The sequence below is a fragment of the Drosophila santomea genome, chromosome X (assembly GCF_016746245.2).
Source record: "Drosophila santomea strain STO CAGO 1482 chromosome X, Prin_Dsan_1.1, whole genome shotgun sequence".
Lineage (NCBI taxonomy): Eukaryota > Metazoa > Arthropoda > Insecta > Diptera > Drosophilidae > Drosophila > Drosophila santomea.
Window position 1 is genome coordinate 6,649,401 of NC_053021.2, and position 23,175 is coordinate 6,672,575.

Sequence of the window (23,175 nt, forward strand, 5' to 3'; positions counted from 1 at the left end):
AGTTCGTTCGTGGTGGTGGCAAGTAATCGTAAGTCAAAAAAGCCCCAGAGCAGAACATTTCAGAGAGCGAGCGAAAGGTGAATGACTTTGGGTATAAAAAAGTTGCGCAGTCAGCTCGTTTGCCATCTCTTTTTGGCACCCCCCCTTCTGCCCTTCCTCTAGTGTACCCTATATATCGGACTATTTCGATAACGAAAATGCAAGACACTATTTCGGTTTCTTCAGTTTTTTTTTCATAGTTATCGTGCACAGTGCTCACTCGTTACAATGACCATCAAAGGCAATAGCTTGTACTAGGCGATAATGTATCATTAATTAAAAAAAAACATATTTGAAAAACTAAAATCAGGCTGTGTGTCCAATAAGTAAGCTACAGTTAAAGAAACAATTCGACTAGTGGAGAGATCTGCTTTGTGGAGCGACCACTGTAGCTCTGGGTACCCGCACTACAGTAGAGCTTTCAGCGAAATTTCAGAGCCAGGAGAGCGAGCTTTCTCGCTCAAGCTCTCGCGCGCGCTCTCAGTCTCGCGCCACTCAACAGCCGACTTCGACTTCGACATCGACATCGACTTCGGCAAACGGCAATGACAGTGTAGCCGTGCCTCGTACTTTACATTCTGCCGCTGCCTTAGTAGGTCAACAAAATTCCGGACAATGGCCTTTCGCTTTCGTCGGCGACTGCGACGTCGTCGTTGGCATCGGCATCGGCATCGACGCTGGCAGCGCTGCAACTGGCAGAGCTTCAAAATGTAAATAGAAGCTAAGAAGCTAAGGCAAACGCTGGCTGGCGCCCACCCAACCACCACCCAACCGCCTCCCCCAGCCCATTCACCCTTCGATATGGCGATGGCGTCGCGACGATGAACATGAAGATATTTCAGTCGTCGCCGCAGCTGCAGTTGTTGTTTTCGTTGCTTTTGTTGCTTTTGGTGCTTTCGATGGCGTAATATGCGCCTGCAGATGGGTATGTGTGTGTATTAACGGACATACATATGTATATACATATATACTACTAGTCCCCAATTCCCCAACTGGAACCTCCCCAAGTCCGTGTAACTTGAGACACTAAGCATAATGAATGGCACACTGCAATTCCCAGGGTAGCAAAGCCGTCCAAAAGTATGCAATGCACAAAGACGTCCTGATGCAAGACATTCATTGCGTACTTTTAAGAAGCTCCTTGAGTTTTTTTTATTTAGTTTTATTGAAGCGACGAATCCATAACATATTCAAAAACCATCATCAAAAATTATAAAAAATGTGAAAAAAAATAAATTTTTTTTTGAAAACACAGTTTGATTGGAAATTTAATTACGAACTCAACGAGGTATGACATTCCATATTCGGACTGATATTTCGAATGTTCTGATCAAAATGCTGATATTTATAGTCGCAAAACACGATTTTCGGCCAATATTCAAACATAATTATCAAAAATTACAAAATATGTGAAAAAAATTAATTTTTTTTTGAAAACACAGTTTGGTTGGAAATTTAATTACGAACTCAACGAGGTATGACATTCCATATTCGGAGTAATATTTCGAATGTTCTGATCAAAATACGGAAATTTATAGTCGCAAAAACCAGAAAAACGATTTCCGCCAAAATTTCAATATTTACGAATGGTATTTTCGCTATAACTTGGCCAAAATTGGTCAGAAAGCTAAAAGAATTGCAGTTTTATACTCCTTTTTTCCAATATTAACCATCCAAATAACTTTTTGACCGACATTGTCAAAATAATTTTTAGCCAAATTTTCGCATTTTTTGTAAGGGGTACCATCATCAAAATTTGCAACAAATTTGAAAAAAAATATATTTTTTTTTTTAAAACACAGTTCGATTGGAAAATTAATTACGAACTCAACGAGGTATGACATTCCATATTCGGACTGATATTTCGAATGTTCTGATCAAAATGCTGAAATTTATAGTCGCAAAAACCTGAAAAACGATTTTCGGAAAATATTCAAAAATCATCATCAAAAATTACAAAAAATGTGAAAAAATTGTAATTTCTTTTTGAAAACCACCGGAATTGCAGTATATAGTGTATAGTACATAACAGTACCCTGTTTTTTCTCCCAATGCTCAATGACTTTGATCACTCATCGAGTTAGCCATGAGATGGTAGGCATCAGTGTCATTGCCTGAAACCCAGTCAGTCACTTCAGTTCGATCCCAAATCGAGTTAGCCATGAGATGGTAGGCATCAGTGTCATTGCCTGAAACCCAGTCAGTCACTTCAGTTCGATCCCAAACCCACTGTGAGATGGTAGTTCAGATCTCCCCCAGGTAAGGAGCTAGTGAACCAAATTGAACAACAAGGCGAAACACGAAAGGAGAAGCAGCAAGCGGAAAACCCTCAGGTATGTGGGCTATGTAGGTTAAAGGGCAGCGTTCGTTGCACTCGCAGACTGAAGGACACCCCGACTGGGTGGTGGCGGCACAATGGGTGGTGCTTCCGCCGCCTTTTGGGGGTGGCCTTACATAAAATCTTCTCCCTTTGGAACGGGTAACGCTGCGAAATGTCGACGCCAGCCAGCGAAGTCACGGACTTTGGAGTGTGCTTCAGGCAGGCGGCGACATGGGCGGAGCCCCGCCCACCACGCCCCCTTTGTTGGCTCGCCTCCTGGCATTGCTTATGTATGAGAGGCTACACGGCAAGAAAGGCAAATCACTTTGATCAAAGCTGGCCATGAGCAGCATTTGTATTTTCATCGACTCTGGGAAAACTTCAAACCTTTTGTTGCTAGTCGAAATCCTTTTCGCTTACTTCATATTTGTTATTCTCCGTCCAAAGCACAGATTCGCCCAATACCAGTGCACTTTTGGCAGAACCACCAATATCACCAATAGCAACAATGGCTAGCAGTTCGAGGGATCCAGTTCGTCTGTGGCCCAACAATGGAGCGGGCGATAGCGCCGTGGACGACTTTTTGGCCGAGCTGGGAAGGTGGTCGACCGGGATGCCATCGCGCTCTAGCTCCACATCATCAGTTAGCAGCTCCAATGAATCCACTGAGGAGGAGAGGGTTACTTCCTATCGCCGGAGTTTGCGCCGCGTGAAGCCGATAGTGATCAATCCGCCGCCATCCATGGGCGAGCTTTTCTCCCAGAATGTGCGGGGGGGCACCCCGAGCACCATCACCTCGCGCTGCAAAATCGTGTTACTCTATCTGGGCCTCGTCCTGGCGCCGGTCATCTTGGAGCTGGGTCCGCGCATCGAGTTTCCCGAACAATGGAACCAGGCCGGCAGATTCCAGTTCCTTAAGGAGCGCCGTCTGGCCTTGACATTTACGTTGAACACTACGCGTGGACTGATACGCTCCTTTCTGTCGGCCGCCGTGCCGCTGTACAGCATGCTCTGCATGGCACATCCGAATCGATTCCTTCTCTGTGCCCCGCAAGGCAGAGGCCGCCACATTGAGGTGCCCGCCAACGTGAGCCTGTTCTTCCTGGGCCTCTTGCCCTATGTGCTCCGTCTGCATGCCGGATTCTATGTGTTCGTCAGGGACACTTGGATGGCCTACAATGATCATGTGCTAGTCATTGCCGAGACCTTTAACTCCTGGCGCATACTCATCTATCTGAATCAGGTCATGCAACTCGTCTACTCCATCGAACTGGTCCTGCTCATGGCTCAGGGTGTGATGTCCTTTCTGCATGCCCGTCGCCTCTACAAGCTGGTCGCCGGTACGGGCAACTATTACGTCGCGCAGCTGGAACAGGTGAGTGGTATCCGTTTGGTATCCAGTGTGCGTGATAAGAGATAACGTGCCGCTTGCAGGACAAGTCGAAGTTCTGGTACATCCCCAGCGACAGCACCATGCACGTTTACCGCGCCTTTCAGGACCGTGTCTTCGAACTGATGTAGTCTCCCAAATTCCCCACACAAGCCTCCAAGCACAAGTTCTGCCAGGTGACACAGCATATAGACACAACAACTTAAAAAATTAACGGGTAAGTTCGATCGAAACTCGGGCATAAGTCCTCAAATCTTCATAGCAAGACTAATTTAACTAGCTACAATTAATTCAGAAGCTTTTGGCTAACTTACAGTTGTGTATTTCCGCTCCTCGGCTTGGTAATGTTGCACTTGCTGCTGGTCTTGAAACGGTCTTTAGTTCGAACCTTCGGGTTTGTGGTCGGGTTTATGGTGTTGCGTATATGGTTAATATCAAAGCTGTCAATTTTCTTATTGACAGGTTGACTTTGCAAATAGTGGTGCACAAATTGTTGGTGGCTGCAAAGGAAGAAATGAAGTGAATTTTGTTAGCTCAACTCGAATTTGTTTATTGAAATGCTTATCTAAATGCAGTGCGCAAAACTTGCGTCGACTTGGTTGGTGTCTTGACTTTGCCTTAGCCGGCGCACCAACCTCTGGCGCCCTCTATGTCTGGTGGCTGCTGCTGCGCTGCACAGATGGCGCTAGCCAGCAGCTGCTGCACTAGATGGCGTGCTGGCCTTTGTTTTGATGCAGTTTCAGTTTGTGTGCCAATTGGTTTCATTAACCCCAACGCTATATGTATGTATGCATGCATGCGCATGTCTGTGTATGTAGGGGCGTGTGTGTATGTGTGGGTGTGTGTACAGCGGCAGCGAAAGGTCAACAAAGTACGTTTCATGGACAAAAAACGCAATAGCGGCCGCCTCTTTATTGTACTACTTTTCTGTTTCGCTGTTGTCCTTTTAATGGCTCAATTACCTCCAAAAGTTGGCTATTTTTTTTTTGTAACTTTGCTTACGTTTACGCCCATTGTTGTTGAAAGGCGCGCCCCCGCACAACTTTAAGGCGTGACTATAGAAGCCTCTAGGGGCACAAAATGCATTGGCAAAATCGCGAAATCTCAAATCCTATGTAATCTTCACAATCGCTGCAGTAAACACTCGGTTTTATGGGTTCACTGCATCGAGCACGCTCTTGATTTCTAATGCAACTGCAACTGCAAAAACGCGGAAGAATATGCGACGCCATCGCAATGCAAAGAGGGGCTGGGCATCGCCGGGAAAATGAGAACAAATAAACAGAAAACGAAAACAAAATGAACTCTGCGAGTTTAGCGATGGCAGACAGCTGCATAAGTCGTAGGCAGAGGGAAGGGAGGGAGGGGGTAAGCGCTTTACAAGTGCATTAAAAAAAGTGTATTAAAAGCTATTAGATCGCGCCCTTTGTTTTGCAACACGTTTGTGGCACCAAAAAGGACCTTCGTCGCTAGCACCTGAACAAATGTATTGCGTAAGTCCAATCCTATCAAGGGGAGGGGGGTGGAGGCAGGTGCAACAACAGTTGGCCGAGGGCAGGTCCATCTCCAACTCCATCTTCTGGGCACCTAGTTGCAATACTCCCCCCGCCGCCACACAGCACATGCCGCATGAAATCGCAGTGAAACGAGACGAGACAGAGGGCACACAGCACAGCGCCACAGGAAGAGGCAATAGCAAAAGCAAAGGCAAAAGCAAATGCAAATGCAAATGCAAAAGCAAAAGGCAAAGGGAAAAGCAAAGGCAACCGGGCGCATGCAAATAAAAATAGATTTTTTCGTTATATAGGATAACGACCACCAACGACCCCAAAGTTGGAGCGTCGACGTCGGACGGTGACGTCGGTCGGGACGCCAACGCCAACGATGAACGATGAACGTTCTCGGGCAACGACCGGCAAAAAACAAACGCAAACGCATCCAAAGTTTGCCTACCCCCAAGCAGCTCCATCTGGCGTTGGAGAGTTCGTTCTCTCGAAGAGAGTTTGCTTGCTTCTCTTCAATCTCTTGCACACACAACACTCACACACACACACACACACACACACGCAGCACGTAATAACTCGTAGGGGTTGCTGACCTCTTCTCAGGGTCGCCGAAGGTTGTTGAACTCGCCAGCGCGTAGTCTGTCTCGCTCGCACCCGCTGGGGACCGGCCCTTGTCTGTTTGACGAGGGTCGCCCCCCCCTACTCCCTCTCTCCCTCTGCTCTCCTCTCATCCCCCTTCGCCATACCCCCCTCCCCATCCATCGCACAATCGCTCCTTTTTGCGGCCTGAAATGTGTGCTGGTCGTTGGCCTTTCCTTTGCTTCCCCTCTCTGTCGCTCCTTCGTGACGTAATGTGGCAACAGGGCATTCCCGATGGCGCTGCTTCCTCTCTGCTCTTCCTTGTGGCACCTACCCTCCCCTCGCCACCCCTCCGCCCATGGCCTCTCGCGATTGTTGACGCTGCTTTTTGTATTCCCATTTATTCGGTTTTTGTATTTAGGGGAAGCGAAATGTAGGGCTGCTGCTGCCGATGCACTCTTCGTTCGCATGTGTGTGTGTGTGTTGTGCTCGAGTGTTGGTGCATAGTTCAACATTGTCTGAGGTTAGGGTTGAATGCTCGACGGGCCGCGTCCGCGTCTACCCCGCTTCCCTTCCCGCTTGGTTGGCGAGCCAATGCAAACTAACTATTACGGAGGAACCCCCCACCCCCGGCGTTCATTTCAATCTGCAGCGTGCGACACGTTTTAAAGGGGGTTTAAAGGGGGTTTAAAGGGGGTTTAAAGGGGGTTTAAAGGGGTTTAAAGGGGAGCAGCTATCGAGTTATCCCTGCTTGGGGCACTCCAGACACCAGACACATCGGTTCGTTGCCGTTTCGCAGGAGCGTCATATCGTGGCATCACTGTGGACTAGCAAGTACTAGGTACTGGTTAGTCCAAGATAGAATCTGAATAGATGGAGCTGAGAGCATTGTTGTAAGACTCGAAATGATGTTATTGGTACTACGAGTATTGGCCGAGTTGATTAACTTGTGTATTTATAAACGCTATCGGTTGAGTTCGCGTTAGTTTTGTTGTTCGCAATCTTTTTCGCTTTCTACACTAGGCAACAGTGGGCTTTGGTATCTGATTCGTCTAGGCCTTTAATTCTCCTTGCCCACCCCCCTTTGCCCTTTCCCCTGCCCCTTTCCCCTGCCCTCTTCTACTGCCACTTTTTTCACTTTTCGCTGTCGCAGGGTTTATCAGTCGGATGATTGGCGCGTGGTTGGCTTTTATCGGTCATTCGCCTCCTGCGCCAAGTGCGTGAGTGTGAAAGAGGGAGGCAGCGAGGAGCGGCGGAAGATAAACCAGTGGGGCCGCGGTGGACTGGGGGGGGGGGAAGTGGGGGAACGGCAGTGGTAGTGGGAGTGCGAGAATCTAGGAGAGTGCGTAGTGGTCAGCAATGCGTCACCATCAATCACACGCAGAACGAGAGGGAGAGAAGTAAAGAAGAAGAGAGAAAGCGGGGGAGAGGCGAGAGGGAGAGTAAGAAGGAAAATGCCATGACCGTGAAGTTTAACGCCCTCCGGCAATTCCACAACGCCAGCGCTCGCGTTCCACACTCTGGAGTTCCACAACTGGAGTTCCACAATTGGAGTTCCACAACTGGAGTTCCACACTCACGGCAAATGCAGATCCATAGTTCGTTCTAGTTGAAGTTTTAGCCAAATTCATTGGCACTTAACCCATTAACTGATTTCGACTTGTTATTAATATATTTAATATATTCTTATATTTCGGTAGTTTGCGCTTTCGGCCAAGTTCTGCCCATGCTAATGGGTCATACTAATAACTCCAATTTCATCTAAATTTCTGTTTTTCATCTCAAATAAATAGTATAGTATAGCTACACATTGTATCTAGAAGATAGATTGGTGAAGTGTGCTATAATATACTATATATATGTATGCCTTGTGTTTCTTGTGCGTGCTAAGGGAAATGAAGCGTTTCCCTTTGAACCCACCGCCCCGCCCCCGCCTTTTCCCCTTCCGCACCACCGGCGACTTCGCAGCGACGTTGGCGTTTTTGTGGTTTGACATTGAACTCGAAATGGATGCGCATCGCTGAGGAACTGCGTTGGCCCTCTGCCAGCAGCCACCCACTCAATCGCCCCCTCTCTCTCGCACTCCCTCGCATCTTATTAGCCATTTCGTTGGCCACCTTTTCCGTTTTATTTGGCTTTTGGTGTGGAGGGCCAGTTCAGTGAACTTTCGCATAGAAAGCGCGCGGCAGAAATCTCTTTTTTCGGCTTGACTTTCGAGCTTTGCCGAATTCTACATAGATGTGTGTTTGTGTGTGTGTGTGTGTGTGTGTGCTAGTGTGGGAGCAAGGGCGTGTGAGTTGGGTGAGCTAGGAATTAGCAAGTGAACCATTAAACACTTTTATAAAACGCCCCTAATCATTCTCATTTCAGTATACAATCGATGGATTCCTTGGCATGGAAGAAAAACCAAGCAAAAAAGCGTAAAAAAAAATAATAATAATACAAAAAAGAAAAAACACTGACATTTGGCCAAGGAATCACTGGCAGCTGGCATAATTGGAGTATTAGTTCAAGACGAAATGATTTCCACAAAGTCCTGCATGGAAATTATTTCGCTTGAACCACACGTTAGGAAAACTTGTAAAAACAATCAAATAAATAAGGCAGCATCAATCTGAGTTTTAGGAATCACTGGCAGCTGGCATAATTGGAGTATTAGTTCAAGACGAAATGATTTCCACAAAGTCCTGCATGGAAATTATTTCGCTTGAACCACACGTTAGGAAAACTTGTAAAAACAATCAAATAAATAAGGCAGCATCAATCTGAGTTTTATTGCACAGTTACGGTCGTGGGACTTCCTTTTTGGGCAGGAAATAAGCTTGAAATTTGGCCAAGAGATAAGGCCAAAAGCAGCGCACGGCGGACTAACGGAATCGCTGCGTGTACGCTTATTATGTATTTATTATTTTTTTTGTATTTGTAATTTGTTTTTGTATTTCTTCTATGTGCTCCACATACATACATACATACATATTCAAAGAACCGAATTGAGTTCATAAGCGACCGAAGAAAAGACCGCCAGCAACAACAATGGCAAAGCTCAAGAGCGCCAACAACAGCAAAAACAGCAACAACAGCAGAAGCAGAAGCAGCGTCGACCAATTTTATGAAAGTCACAGTCAAGGTCAACATGCGTGCAAAGAGTGAGCGGGACAACGCAACGAGTGCGAGAGTGAGTGCGATTGCGAGTGCTGGCCGAAAGAAAGAACCGCGGATCTTTTTTGTTGCTGTGTACGGTAAATTGGGGTGGACCCGGGTGGGTGGTCCGCGCACCTAAGATGATGTCTTGTAATAAAAATTAAAATCCATGTGCCTTTAAATATGTATTTTTAAAAAGCGTTCATTGGCAGCGGGCAACAGGTGCCTGTGCATAGCAACGCGATTCTGAAGGTCCACCTTAAAATATATTCGCACTGCTTTCTATCTTGTATGATAAGCGCACAAAGAATTTCTTATACGACGAATGCAAAGCAGAAGCCAAGGAAAGTGTGCGAGCTTAGTGTCTGTGTGGTGTATATGTGTGTGTGGGTGGGTGCGGCGAAGGCGACGTCGGCGGCGGCGGCGATCAACAAGGAAGTGCACAAAAATCGAAGTGGCCAACGAAAAAGAGCAACAATCGCAGGTTAAAAGCGGAGCCAAAGCAGGAAAGCAAACGAAATCAAATCAAAAGTAATAAAAAAAAATGACTCACTTGATCCCCACGTTACACGAACACAGGCGCAACCGCGCTCACACACAGATACAAAATGGCTAGGTCGGTCGTTCAACCTGAAATCGTGAGAGCGACAGCAAGAGCGGGAAAGAGAGAGTAAGAGAGAGCTGAATTTTGTTTGCTTTTTTTCTTGCTTTTTTCAGCCGGCCGGTTTTGCTCTTTATGTCATAACGCTTCTGGTTTCGGTTTCCATTGTTGTTGTTATTGTTGCTGTTGTTGCTTAGGGTTTAATGACATTGCCGGTCCGTCTTCTTCTTGCTTGCTTGCTTGCCGTTGTTTTCTTCTTTCTTTCGTACACTTTGTTTTTATTTTTATTCGTATTCGTATTCGTAGCCGCTGTTGTAGTTGTTCTTTGCGGCTTGTACGTTTGCTCTTGCAAGGCAAATAAAACTACTGCAGCAACAACAACACAGCCACACTTCACTGTGCCGACTGTACAGTGAATACAAATGCGCACAAAAGCCCGTCCAGGCGACCAAAGTAACCGAAGAAATGCTGAAAGTCCACTCCGCACTGCCACCAAAAAAAGTCCACGCCACAAACGTTTTCGCTTCGTAACCGATTTCATTTTCCAATCTGATGCTAATATTATATTTTAAAGAACTGAATTCTAAGTTTAACAAATACATATGGACGTGCACGAAGTTCATAATTAAAACGATTAAAATTTACATTGCAAGCTAGTTGAAAATGCCATCGACTCATTTGTGGGGTGTGTAACAAAACAGCAACACTGCTGCAACTTTCTGCTGTGCTGTATTTTTACTTTTTAGTTGTTGTTGTTGCCCCAACGACGCTACTTTGCTTCCTCTGCCGACGTCGGCAGCGCAGCTGTGCGGTCTTGTTTTTGCTTTTGGCTTTGCCCTGCCTTTCTTTGCCTTTGATTTTGATTTTGCTTCTGTTTCTGTTTCTGCTTTTGTTTTAGCGCGCTCACAAATGTGTGTTAGTTGGCGGTCATTCACATTGAACATGCCCTTTTTGTTGTTTTTCTTTTGGTTCGTTGTGCGCGCTTTCTGCGCGCGTGTGTGTGTGTGTGTGTGCGTATCTGTGAGTATCTGTGTGCAGCAACTTCAACTTAAACTTGACGCTTTACATTTTTGAGTCTTTTTTTAAATCCTTGTCGTATATATCATTTCTACCTCATTACCGAACGTGCGAGAGCGAGAGGCAAGACGGCCGCCTGTTCTCTTTTATATGCAGTGCAATTTGCATTTGAGCTGGGTCCATTGGAATTGACGTCATTATTGAACGGATTACGCAATTCCGCAAAAACCGACTAATTTAACCATATCAGCTCGAATACCGGCGAGCGAAAGAGACAGCACTCGAGGGGGAAAGCATGGGCGAAAACACACACACACACACACACTCTCTTACACACACCGCAAAGCGCGAGAGGGCGGAATGGTAATGGGAGTAGTGTAAAAGTAAAGGTCATTGAACGAACATTGTACCTATTTTCGCTATTCACACACACACACACATCTATACAATTGTATCCGTGGCTGTGTGTGGGCGAATTGTTATTACTATTCGCCAGTTACAAAAAAACATAAGAATACGTATGTATGTACATATGTACGTACGAATGTGCCCAAAGTCAACAAATTGAAAGAGAAACCCAAACTTCCGATAGCAGTCGCAAGGAAATGGCAAATACTCTATTAGCAAAGGTATTCAACATATATGTACATATGTATTAGTACATATCTTACCTCAGGTGAAGGGATATCCCTCAAAGTCCGGGACAAACGACAAACATGGCTTATCGGTTCGTGTAAATGTTGTGTTACAAAATAATATAAAATGTAAAGTCAAGATAATGCACAAATTAAAGGCATTTATTGCTCGATCTACGAATCCAGAGTTTCAAATAAGAACTCAAAATTGTAGAACCAGAAGTACTTAGCCCCTCAAAAGAAATTCAAAATACTGCTCACTGTAACCACAGCCAATATGCTTATGCGCTAGGAAAGGGCAAACTGAGTAATGGCTCTTCGTATTCCGCACTCGAACAAGTCAACAACCGAGTGGAGAAATTTGAGCGATGAAGTATGTGGAAGTGAAATGGTGAAATGGTAAAATGGTAAAATGGCGAACTGGCCCAAAGGGAAAGAGGCAGAGAGGCAGCGGCGAAAGATCGCATCCATCAGATTGCTTGTGTTCGGTTTGGGATTGGATTGGATTGGATCGCATCTGGGCAGATATTACGCATTCCCCGGCGTAGTTTATTAGTCAGGACTCGACTGACAGATCGCCAGGTCGTGAGTCCAAAGGTCGCAACGTGATCGTTCCGTCGCTGCTTCTGATGGCCAAAGAAAGCGGCCAAAACTGCAAGAGTCGCTAAAAAGACGAAAAGACGAAGCGATGAAAAGTTGCCAACCCAGCTCGGAACAAAAAAAGGTGTCCAATTGTGACCCCGAACAGGATGATTCATCGCGGATTGGGAAAGTGCAATCCACGCGGAAGTCGATTTAAAATTCCAAAGAACACACGCGCTCAAGGCGTTTCGTAACTTTCGAATGATTGCGGTTTTAATATCGCACATTATGATATTATACCAGATGGTATAATTGGTATTTCTGTACCAGGCAGAACTAGCATTTTCGCAATGAGGGAGGCAGCTGAATACGAACACAATCAATCCAATGGCACATAATTAGTAATCATGACTAAGGATAGAAAGAAAGGCGCGTGACAAAGAGAGAGAAAGCAGAAAAGAGTGCGATACGGAGACAATAAGAACTTTATCGAGGCACTGACCCCTGTGGGTGATTTATAAGTTACGTATATGTACATGGCTAGCACCGACTCCCCTATTCCGCTGCCCCTGCCCCTTTCCCTTCCACTGTGCATAATATTGTCACAGCTATCAAATGGCAAAAGGAAAATGTCAGCGGCAAACTAGAGATAAGGCAAATTCCTCTTCATTCCTTTCAACTTAGCCCGAGATTCGATGGGGATCAAGCAGCTGCGAACCGAGTGGTATTGGGCAACGGGGAACGCGGAATGGAACGGGTGAGCCAGCGGAACGGACGGTAATCGAACTGATAGGCTTGTTTACGCTTACGTAGGAACTTGGACTTCTCAGGTTGGTGGAGTTCTCATGTGGGCAATGGGCAATGCCAATGCACCTTATCCCAGCGGAGATATTGAGTACGCGCTAAATAAACTTCAAGTTCATTGGCATTGATTAAAACGCAAGGCGAAACGAAATGGAACCGAAGGCATCGAAGGCATCGAAACAAAATGAAATGAAACAAATGCGATAGCCGCTCGCTCGCTCACGTATTCACTTGTGTATATGCAACAAAAAAGTTTTTGCAAAACGAGCAAAAGTTTGGAAACAGTGTTTCCTTTTAATTATAAGATGCGATTTTTATACTTTACAAACCCTGAATATTTCAAGCAGCTAACTAACAAACAGCGTTTAAGATGCTTTTCGGCCTTTGACAGCTGCCAGAATTCGGGATGCAGGATTGAAAGCCATTGGATTGCTTTCCGGATTCCTGCCTGCATGGGCATTTCCCAATATCCTCCCATAATTGGGCACCCAACGTACGTGTGTTTGTGTTTGCGTTGCCCAAAACCTTTGCCACCCAAATTACCACCCCGTGCCATCGCCATCGCCATCTCCATCTCTTTCGCGCACGGGTAAGCCATGTAAAACGGGGGTTACATGACATTGAAACCAATTTTGAAGGTTTCAACTTCAACTTCAACGTTTGTGTCTCTGGACAGGGTAAGTTCTACTGCTTCGCCAGAAATACCCGAAAATGAAAAGAACATCAACAGAAAAAACAGACACAAAACCAGAATGAAGCGTTGCCCCTTTTTTTTACGGGCTCTTCCTCGTTTCTTCGCTGTAATGGCGAAATATACACAAATTTTGGAATCTCTCTGACGCCCTTGTCACTACATTTTTGGTCATTGACCTCGCACGCACACACACACAGATACACAGCACTCGCGCAAGAAGGCCAGTGGCGTGCGGAGGGGATTCAAGTTTTGGGTGCAGAAGCCCCAGAAAGTTCAGAAATCCCAGAAAGCCCAGGTGCCCCCGAATCCACAAGAATTCTTTGAAGTTTGGCACGTTTGTTGCCACAACTATTCCCTATGCCCGATGCCCGAGAATGTCCTAGCGTCCAGGACTCGTGTTGGGATCTGAAAACCCCCTTAATTAACTGCCGCCTACTCCCCTGCGCCCCCCGGCACACATGTACATATAGCAATGTAGAGCCATTTGGGACTTGGTAACAAGCGGCAGTCGTAATGCGAAGAAGCAGGGAGCAGAAACAAAACAATGCCCAATGCCCCCAGTTCCCCGCCACCCCCTCGCTTCCCGCACCCTGCGGAGAGTCCCCAAGTTCTAGGCGTTGTTATCGTGCGTTTGCCAACCCACCCGCTACTCACACACACACACACACACACACACACGTTGGCAATCAGGAAGAAGAAACCAGGCAATAAATGTTTGGCGCGGATGTCGCCGCACTTTCGATGCTCTTCCCATAAACAGGAGTCCAGGAGCAAAAGTAAACTATTTAATTTCGATATGCAGCAGCAAAGAAGAAGAAGTTCCCTTTATCACAATTAAAGGTTGTAAATGAACGTTGACAGTTCAAATACTTAGAAATATTTAGCAAAATGATACAAAAAAACCACAAAACATATACATATCTATGAGATAAACAAGCGCAAACAACCCTTCATTTGCGGTCGCGTTTTTCGTTTTTTGGCTAATCGCAAATCGAACTTCGAACTTCATTTGACATAGAATTTGGTAAATTAGCCAGAAAGGGCATCTGCCAGCCTTTCTTATAATTGGTTTTTTAGCGGCATTAAAATCGTAGTCATCGACATTCAGCATCAACGATTGTTTATCAATGTGTAAATAAGCAGCGCTCGTATTCGTGTTTGTGTTTTTGTTCCTGTGCGTGTGCGTCTTTTGTATCTGTGTGTGTGTATGTGTGTGCGTTCCCAAAAATTTCAATAGCAAAGGTCGATGAACTCGCAATCGGCAGCGCAAAAGAGAGGAAGAGAGAGATAGAGATAGAGAGAGAGCAAGCGACGGTTTACGTTCATTGTTTTTGTTCCGCATTTCCCAATTCCATTTCTCTGGCCATTTCTCTCGGCTCTCTTTGCCTCTCTTTGGCTTTGAGTTTTGCGCGCGCTTCCTCGTTGCGTTTCATTCATAAACAGAGAGCGGCGAACTCGAGCTCGAACTTTTTTATTTCGAGTTATCTCGGCCAGGCCAACGAACCGGCCAACATGTGCTACTGCTACTGCTGCTGCTCTGCTGCCCCACCTCCCACCCCCTCGGTGAACTTTAAGGCGCGGTGACTAAGCCCAAGCGCCCCCTAAACTGCTGAACTTAAGCTCGGCTGGGTTCTTTGGGGGGGGTGGGGGCTGTAGAGCCCCGCAGCCGAAGGCCAATTATAATGCCATCACCCGGATTATTGGCCAGTGATTAAAGTGTTGCGCCATTTGGAGACATTTCCCATGCCAAGTGTATTGGTATTTATGGCCAGAGCCTCGAAAACGAAGATCTACATATGTAGACTTTATATGGGAAACCGCTCTAGTCCAGTCCTATCGATATCGAGCCAAGCCAAATGTATATCGATTTAGGAAAGTTAGGAAGCTAGGGAAGCTGCGGAAGCTCAAGATGGCCAAGGATTAGGGGGGGTGGGTGGTCACTGCTTAAATGCTACGGAGGGTCCTTCGTGGTACTCACTTCAATTGGTCCCGTTGCAGCGGTGGCATCTTTGAAGCATTCGGCTGACGCTTCTCTAGTGGCCAGCGCTTGCGAATACCGTTGATCCTGGAGCCGAGAGCGATACGGATATCGATAATGGTGGTGGTGGAACTGGGGCGATATCCATGCTCCGCCGGCAAGCGAGTATCCGACTACCGTTACAAGTTGATTGCTTGCGGTTACTTTGAATCACTCTTCTTTTGGTTTTTCTTTTCTTTTTTTATTTTTATTTTTGTTACACACAGCACAGCAGTTGGCTTAAAAACATTTCACTTGCAATGTAGTTGTTGTTCGTTCACTTTAGTGTATTTGCATTCGTTTTGTTTTGGGAGCTTTTTGGTTGCTGCAGGATTTCAAGATCGAGCAGCTGTTGATTTTTTCCAGGACTCTTTAGTTAGATTTGCATTATTTTTGGTGGGTGGGGGGGAAACGTCAACTGCAACGGAACACACACATAAAAAATAGAATTAAAAAAAATAACGTCAGTGCCAAGGTGTCGTTATGCATTTTTCATTTTTGCGCCGCACACACACACACGCACGCACGCACACGTACACACATACACAAAACAAAAACAAGCCAATTTTCTGTTGGATCTTTAAAGATGCTTGCAAATTCTTGTTGTCAACAATTAAAAAAATATTTTCCTTTGCATTTATTCTTGTTGCACTTGTCAAATTGTCGCACACACACACACGCAGAGTGCACCTTGCTGCTAGGGCGAGATAGAAAAAGTGGGGGCGATGGATGCCCTTAAAATTTGTTTCACATATCCAATCTCTACGGTGGTCAAGAAAATCCTTGCGAGTCAACAAAAAAAAACGTAAAAAAATAGTTATTTCGATTTGTGTTATTATTTCTTGGGAACCCACAACGGAAATATCGTTTGATTTTCGAAGCGTTTGCTTTCCGCGCGCGACTAGCTCGTGGGATACACTGAACAATCCACCACCGACTGGCACCACCACTCCACTTGCCCCAATCTCGTGCTGCAGCGCTGCGGTAGAAGAGAGCGGACGAAGAGCGGCGCGCAAGAGAGCACTCTCTTCGTGCCCTCTGCGCAAGAGAAAAGTTCGTTCACTGAACTTTTTTTCGCTGTAAGTAAAGTAGATTTAATAGGCAAGGGAAATTGTTTTTTAAATTCGAATATAAAAATATCACGATTGAAATAGCTAAATTTTTAAATTGATTTCATATTACAATATTTATTTTGAACAGCCAAAAATGTATTGATTTTTTTTTAAATTATTAAAGACGGCAGAAAATCCACGACAATGAAGTGCGCCACATGGACCCAGTAGCGTGACTTAATTTAAAATTGAAAACGATCTTTATATTAGTATTTAAGCTACATAGTTTATTAGTTTTCCACATAACATTGCCCGAAGTAAGAACTTCACTTCAGCATTTGTCTTGCCGCAATCACAGTGCTAGCAGCCGATCGTGTTGGCATTGATGAACTGCACGAACAGGTGCGGCACCTGCTCCAGCGGAGTGGGAGACGTCTGGCTGGCGTGACACGTGCTCGTGATGAACTTCTGGCGCAGGCGGTTCAGCTGGAGGGCGTTCATCGAAGTGGCGACCTTCACGGGATTTCTGCTTCCCGGGATGCGCAGCTGGCCGAAGGCCTTGATCTTGACTGCGCCGAGGATCTCTTTGATGATCTCCTTCACGATTTTGTCCAGTTCGAAAAGGTAGTTGGTCGCTCCTAGCGGTGCCTGCGAATTAAACAAAGCAGTTACTTATGATATTTCGAATGGAACTCTGGCCAGGAACTCTGGAACTCTATGCTTACATTATAAGTACTCTGGTTGGGTGGCAATGGCTGGGACTCGTACAAAGCCTTGTAGATGGCCTCCATGTCGAGCGTGTCCTCGGGTAAGACTACCACCAGCGGACTGTCCCAACGGTTGTTGCTCTGCGGCTCCTCATAGCGCTGGCACAGAGCATCGAAAGACTCTCGGGTATAGGGAACATTCGAGTTGTCCACCGGCTGCTCCGTTTCTCTGTCGCCGGGCAGCTCATCCGCCGCCGTTCGTAGGCCATTGAAGGTCCACGCCTGCTCCTGGGGTATGCAGCAAAATAGAGTGCACTGGGTGGTCCTCGACACCTTGGACATGCAGTACAATTCGTAGCGGTAGCCTGGATGGAAATGTTGCGTGTGATTAATGACTTCTTGCCTTGGCTGCACCGTAGTGAGAGCTCACCCTTGATGTAGTTCCCGGCGTCCAGGATGACCAGATCCTCCTGGTTCAGGTGCCGCGAGGCTTCCGACTTCAGATCGCTGCGCACCACCTTCTCCTTCTGCGAATCACCTGCATGGGAATTCTTGCCAAAGCCCGCCTTGGTCACTGCCTCATTTTCGCTGATTAGATGCACCTTCCTGCCGCGTTCCACGAAGTGATCGCGCAGCTGGCGGGCACGTGTGCTCTTTCCGCTGGCCGGCAGACCCGTAATCACTACAATGGGCATGGTCCTTAATTAATAATAATAAATAAACAAAGTCGTGCTGGTCGTTCTGTCCACGATGCACTCGCTTACCAACACTAACACTAGTGGCAGCGTGAGAGCTGAGCATCCAGTTGGTTTCTAGCTAATTCTAGCTATGTGTTAGCTTTTCACCAAAAAATATTTGGCAATTAATCCAGCTTTTATAAGGAAACTTATAATACAAAAAATGGTTAATATTGTGTACCCCCATTTGTTGGGCCAGTCGATGGTTGCCTTTGAATTGCAATATTTTTCTCCTTTTATGTCGCTGTTTACGCTTTTTAGCTATATTATCACGACATCTGGGTTTGTTATGTGCTGACCAGTGTTGCCAAACGAAATGGACTGACGTTGACCCCCACGAACGTGTTCAAGCGGCTTTAAATTAAGTTAAATATAAACCCCAAATAACCGGCTTCCGAATGGCTGAGCCCCGTCGCCGTATCCGTAACAAAAAGCGGGATGATCCCTGTTCCGGCTTCCTGGCACCCGTGACCATTGCCCGGCGCGAGGACGCCGCCCGCATCATGCAGCCGAAAATTCTGCTGAAGAAGGATCGCGATCGGGACCAAGAGACCTGGGACAGAGAGCGGGACAAGGACCGTCTCAAGCTGGAGAGGGACAGGGATACGGAGTCGAGTCCTAGTTGTTACCCAGAAACACCGGCGGCCCTCAAAACGATCATCATCAATCGCACGAGTGAGGTGCGGCCGGCAGACAGGTGCCAGATGTCTCTAGTCGGAGGTGCTCTTGCCCCGGGAAGTGGGCATTTGTCCGGCGTGCCATCCACCTCCGTTTGCGCCGCATTGGCTAGCTCGGCACCAGCTGGCCGGGACAAGGGTAACTGCAGTGGTGGTGCCGGAACAGCTGGCACCGCGTCCGGAGCTCCGAATGCTCTCCAGGAGCTGCAGCCGCCACGCATGAACCGTCCCACCCCTCTCATCGTGGCCAATGGCGTATTTAATGCCAATGCTCGAAAGCTCTTCCACAAAACCAATACGGATTTTACCGTCATCGGCGTCCTGGGTGGTCAGAGTTCCGGAAAGAGCACGCTGCTCAATCTCCTGGCCGCAGAGCGGTCTCTGGACTACGACTACTACCAACATCTATTCGCCCCCGAGGCGGATGAATGCATATTTGCCACGCGTCACAAGGCCAAGCCGAACAATGGGCAGAAGAGCATATTGCGTCCTCGCACGGAGACCCTGCAGTTTTTCATCACCCGGGAACGTCACATACTGCTGGACACAGCACCGCTGCTGCCTGTAGGCAAGGAGCCGGATCACCAGGATCTGCACTCTCTGGCGACCATGGCGCAACTATTGAGCGTATGCCATGTATTGATTTTAGTCATTGACGGTTTGGCCGTGGAGCAATTGCGTCTGATAAACGCTGCTCTTCGCCTGAGACCGACGTTTCCCTGCAAAGGCTATGTGCGGGATCACTTGCCGCAGGTGGTATTCGTACGCACACGCGCCCAGCGAATAGACTTCGAGCCACAGCAGCGGGAACGACTGGACAAAAAGCTGGCGTACCTATACGGGCCCACGGGTCTTCCCATTTACCGGGGAAGAGGCGATGCACGGTGCATTAACACCTTCCTGCTGCCGGAGGTGGGCAGCAACAAAGCCACCGCTTTCCACTCGTGCCTTGGCGAAATGGTGCGTCAGTTCCGAGAACGTATACTCGGATCCACGCGGATCTCTATGTGCCACACCAGCACCGAACTCAGCGAGGCCATCTGGTTTGAGATCCTAGCCGAAAGTGCTCGCAAGGGGGCTCCGCATTTCGAGAAGATCTACGCAGAGATCAAGCTGCGCCACCTGGACACACGCTGTCAGTGGCGATCGGACAATTGGCGCACCTTCTCTTCCAGTGCCGAGAGCTGATCCACAGATTGTGGGTATGCGGTTGGTACAGAACTATGCCGGTGGGTGAAGCGCTTTGTACTGGAACTCGCGAGGCACGGATTGCTGTCCCGGGCCATACTAGTGATGAAAGTTCCAGTGTCAATGCTTACCTATCTTTTTATTAAAGACGTGTACAGTGTTATGGCCAATATGTTTAGCTAAATACCGACCGATATCAAGTCTATTTTTCAAAGGAGGTGTTTAAAGTTAACATATGAATCAGAAATTGAGAAAGTGACTGATATACATATTGTTTTTATAGACATATCCATAATTAATAAAAGACTTCAAAAATAATCGTTTAGCATTCACAAAAAATAGTATTTACATTTTTGAGTTAAGGTTTAACGATTAGAATACAGCATGGGAGTTTTTATCAACCGATTAATAATACATCTATCGAATTGGTAAGGTAGTAGTTAAAGCCACTAGTTGAACAAATAAAAATTATTTATCTATATTTTTTAAGTTTTTCTTTTGGTATATTTGGTTGGCCTAGTTGGGAGACACTTCCCACATTTAAGTTTGCATGATGAGCATAATGAGCGAGAAATTTTCCTAAAATTTGCAATTTTCGAAAAATTAAAACTCGCATATATAACAGTGTGTAGAGGAGTAAATAGAGGTATAAAGGTTAATCTATAACATCGAAGCAATGTAGTGTCGATTCGAGTTCCCTGTCTTGCCTGTGGCTTGGTAGTTAAGATGTTGGTGATGTGATGCCATCTTTAGGTGGGTTTGCACTTGGTTTTGATTGTGGTGTTTAGATGTGGTGTGTAGATGTTGGTTTTGGTTTTGCATCACGTTGGCTGGGCCTTCATCTCAGTATCACCGTTGGCCAGTGGTTTTAGTTGCTGTTTTTGTTCCATTTCATTCCGTTCTGGCTGTTGCTCCTCCTCCTCCTCGCTGTCCTCGCGAACAATGAGATCGTGTGGCTCCCTGGAGGCCTTGCGTTTGCCCCGCTGCTCCTCAAACGTATCCGGCTTGCGGCAAACCCAGAAAAGGCTCTGGTACTCGCTCTGCTTCATTGAAGACGGATTCTGGGCGTACTTGGTTCGGATGCCGGTGCGCGATGTCTCGATCACGAATCCGACACTCTCCATAATGATGCAAAGGTCCTCGAACGTCGGCTCGATACTGTTTTGCCCGCTGACGTCGCTGTAATGATACAGCAGCGGTCCGAGATTCACCCAAATACCACCAGGCACGAGGATTCTGCAAGGATTATGTGAAAGTCAACATAGCTGGCATACACATAAATGCATTTGTGTAACTTACTTATAAATGGTGCGTATGAAGTCAATGACGTTATTGGCACAATCTATGAAGAAGCACGTGGCCACGCAGTTGTAGGCGTTCGGCGTCTTGTAGACCTCCAGAAAGTCCCCTGCTGCTATTTCGAAATGTCCTTTGGGTGGATTTTTAAGCGGGCAGACGTCTGGAAACCGAACGGCGGCCACCTGATCTTCGCGCCTTAAGTTATTGACATACTGGTGCACCCACGGGTATAGCACGTACTTGTTCTCGTAATCGCAGCTGCCGAAAGAGACAACAGAATACGGTTTCAATTAGAAAGCAATGTACAATGTACCGAGCTGACCGAACTGAACTCACAGGTTGAGGACAAAATTGGAGGCGATCAGCATGAAGTAGGAAAACTCGTTGCCCTCGCACGAGTATCCCAAGCAGGCAAGCTCGTAGGTGAGCCTTCCCAGTCCCGCTCCTGGCACCAGGATCTTTATCTCCTTCAGCTCGCTGTTCGAAAGAAAGAAAGCAGATGAATATGAAATCAATAAATGCAGTGAAGTGTGCGCAGTTGTTACTTACAAATCGCTGGGCTTGTAGTACTCGACGATGCTGTCGATGATTGGTTTATAGGACTGCTCCCGCTCCAAGGCTCCTTCAGTGCTCCAGTCGCGCGCAATCAACTTCAACGTCGACTGGGCCTTTAAAATTTTTAGAGGTTCAACGTCAGCTTCATCGAATGGAATATCAATCTGCGAGTTGAATTAGAGCGGGTGCGAGATACAAGGTGTGGGTGTCGTGTACAGATATGGAAAAGAAACATAAGCGAAAGAAGTTGGATTTCCAATCAGTAATAAAAAGAGAAACTGAAGATATGAAGGTGTGTAACCAAGCATATTCAAATATATGTATGGTTATAGTCTATTTACATGTACAAATAAATCCTAAACAAAGGAATGACTAGTTTATAAGTAAACATTACTTATTCTTTGTTTTACCAAAAGTAAGAGTAATATTAAACAATTCTACAATTCTAACAAAGCGGTGGAAAAAATAGAATATCAAGTTAATATAGCTAAATTATGGGGGATTGGGATTTGAGGGAGGATGAAGGTGTGCTTCCTGGGTGCAACATTGAACCGCAGCTTTGGTCGATTACCTGGTCCATGTCACCGTGCCTCACATTTGGTGGCGGCTCATTAAACTCCCACCGGTCCGCCGAAGGATCCCCAGTCGCCTCCTCCGCCGGATAGAGGACGCGCTCCCGCAATATGTCACGGATAACCGCCTGGTTGCGATCGATGCACGTGCGCACGCACTCCAGATGCCCTCGGTACCTGGCTAGCATGATTTGATCCTCGCCAGACAGGCTGTTCAGGTAATCCATGGAGCGCTTTAGCCGCTGGCACGCATATGGCCTGCATGGGAGAAGTTAATTGATTTTTATTATCAGCAAGCACGCTTATCACCAGTGATGACACCCTAGATTGTTTACAAACTTTATCTCTTATACGTCATATAATGTGATCTCTTGGTAATTAGATATGTTTCATTTTTAAGAATTTAAGCACTCTTATAAAAAATAATTCTTGTTGATTCGACTTGATGGGATACGTTCAAGGATAGGCGACTTCTATGGAGTGGTAGGCCGTTTGAACACGCTAGCCAGATTTGGCGTGAAAACGCCAGCACCGTCAGCACTGGCGGCAAACGAAACGGGAGTTTGTCGGCAGCTTGTCTGCACATGTCGCTGCTCCCGCACCGCACCGCACGGCCCCGCCCCGCCCCTCCACGATTGGACGGCAGGCGTCCGTTTGGAGCATGTGCTCCAGAGCGGAGCGCAAAAACAATAACAATTACCCATAGTAAAGGAAGGCGTTCTGCACCTTCTGAATGTGCTTCTCCTCCTCCTCCTCGTTGGCGGCGAACGCCCGGGCCAGCTGCTCGTCCATTTTGGGATGCATCGGGAACGTGGCGCAGTCCATGGAGCTCATCTGGGCGCGTCGGCAGCGGTTTCTACGATAATCTAATCTAGTTGTATCCTGCAGTAATCTGTTGCCTTTGCATTATGTTGTCGTCTGTGTCCAACTGAATACGGCACCGATGCTCTGGTCACACTACAGCAAAGTCGATGACTTTGGGAATTTAATCAATATCATCCATGCTCACGACTACGAAGCGCGCTTTTTCAATTTTTGAAACTTTATGTATGTAGAGGACGCAG

General features: G+C 46.6%; 4 protein-coding genes across 6 annotated transcripts; 2 read left to right on the plus strand and 2 right to left on the minus strand.

Moving 5' to 3' along the window:
• The first annotated feature begins 2,168 nt into the window (after positions 1–2,168).
• LOC120455950 lies at positions 2,169–8,597 on the plus strand. 2 transcript variants are annotated; one of them, XM_039642493.1, is made up of 4 exons: positions 2,169–2,372; positions 2,807–3,734; positions 3,794–3,966; positions 8,204–8,597. In XM_039642493.1, the coding sequence occupies exons 2-3, from the start codon at positions 2,868–2,870 to the stop codon at positions 3,878–3,880; spliced, it is 954 nt and encodes a 317-aa protein (XP_039498427.1). In that variant the 5' UTR covers positions 2,169–2,372; positions 2,807–2,867; the 3' UTR covers positions 3,881–3,966; positions 8,204–8,597. The 2 variants fall into 2 exon arrangements, with proteins under 2 accessions (XP_039498427.1, XP_039498426.1); XM_039642492.1 differs by having other exon boundaries at positions 2,170–2,372; positions 2,812–3,734.
• Positions 8,598–16,636: 8,039 nt separating this feature from the next.
• On the minus strand, positions 16,637–17,846 carry LOC120456965 (protein KTI12 homolog). Its single transcript, XM_039644110.1, has 3 exons — positions 17,514–17,846; positions 17,102–17,448; positions 16,637–17,024 (listed from the first exon to the last, which is right to left on the minus strand). Exons 1-3 carry the CDS (start codon positions 17,776–17,778, stop codon positions 16,737–16,739), a joined length of 900 nt encoding a protein of 299 aa, XP_039500044.1. The 5' UTR covers positions 17,779–17,846; the 3' UTR covers positions 16,637–16,736.
• A 285-nt stretch (positions 17,847–18,131) lies between these two features.
• Positions 18,132–19,881, plus strand: LOC120456386 (protein SMG9). The gene has a single exon (XM_039643212.1). The coding sequence runs from the start codon at positions 18,219–18,221 to the stop codon at positions 19,683–19,685; it is 1,467 nt and encodes a 488-aa protein (XP_039499146.1). The 5' UTR covers positions 18,132–18,218; the 3' UTR covers positions 19,686–19,881.
• Positions 19,882–20,175: 294 nt separating this feature from the next.
• On the minus strand, positions 20,176–23,062 carry LOC120456387 (carnosine N-methyltransferase). 2 transcript variants are annotated; one of them, XM_039643214.2, is made up of 6 exons: positions 22,812–23,062; positions 22,111–22,369; positions 21,534–21,652; positions 21,321–21,461; positions 20,985–21,242; positions 20,176–20,921 (listed from the first exon to the last, which is right to left on the minus strand). In XM_039643214.2, exons 1-6 carry the CDS (start codon positions 22,943–22,945, stop codon positions 20,507–20,509), a joined length of 1,326 nt encoding a protein of 441 aa, XP_039499148.1. In that variant the 5' UTR covers positions 22,946–23,062; the 3' UTR covers positions 20,176–20,506. The 2 variants fall into 2 exon arrangements, with proteins under 2 accessions (XP_039499148.1, XP_039499147.1); XM_039643213.2 differs by having other exon boundaries at positions 21,534–21,703; positions 22,812–23,060.
• Positions 23,063–23,175: the final 113 nt, after the last annotated feature.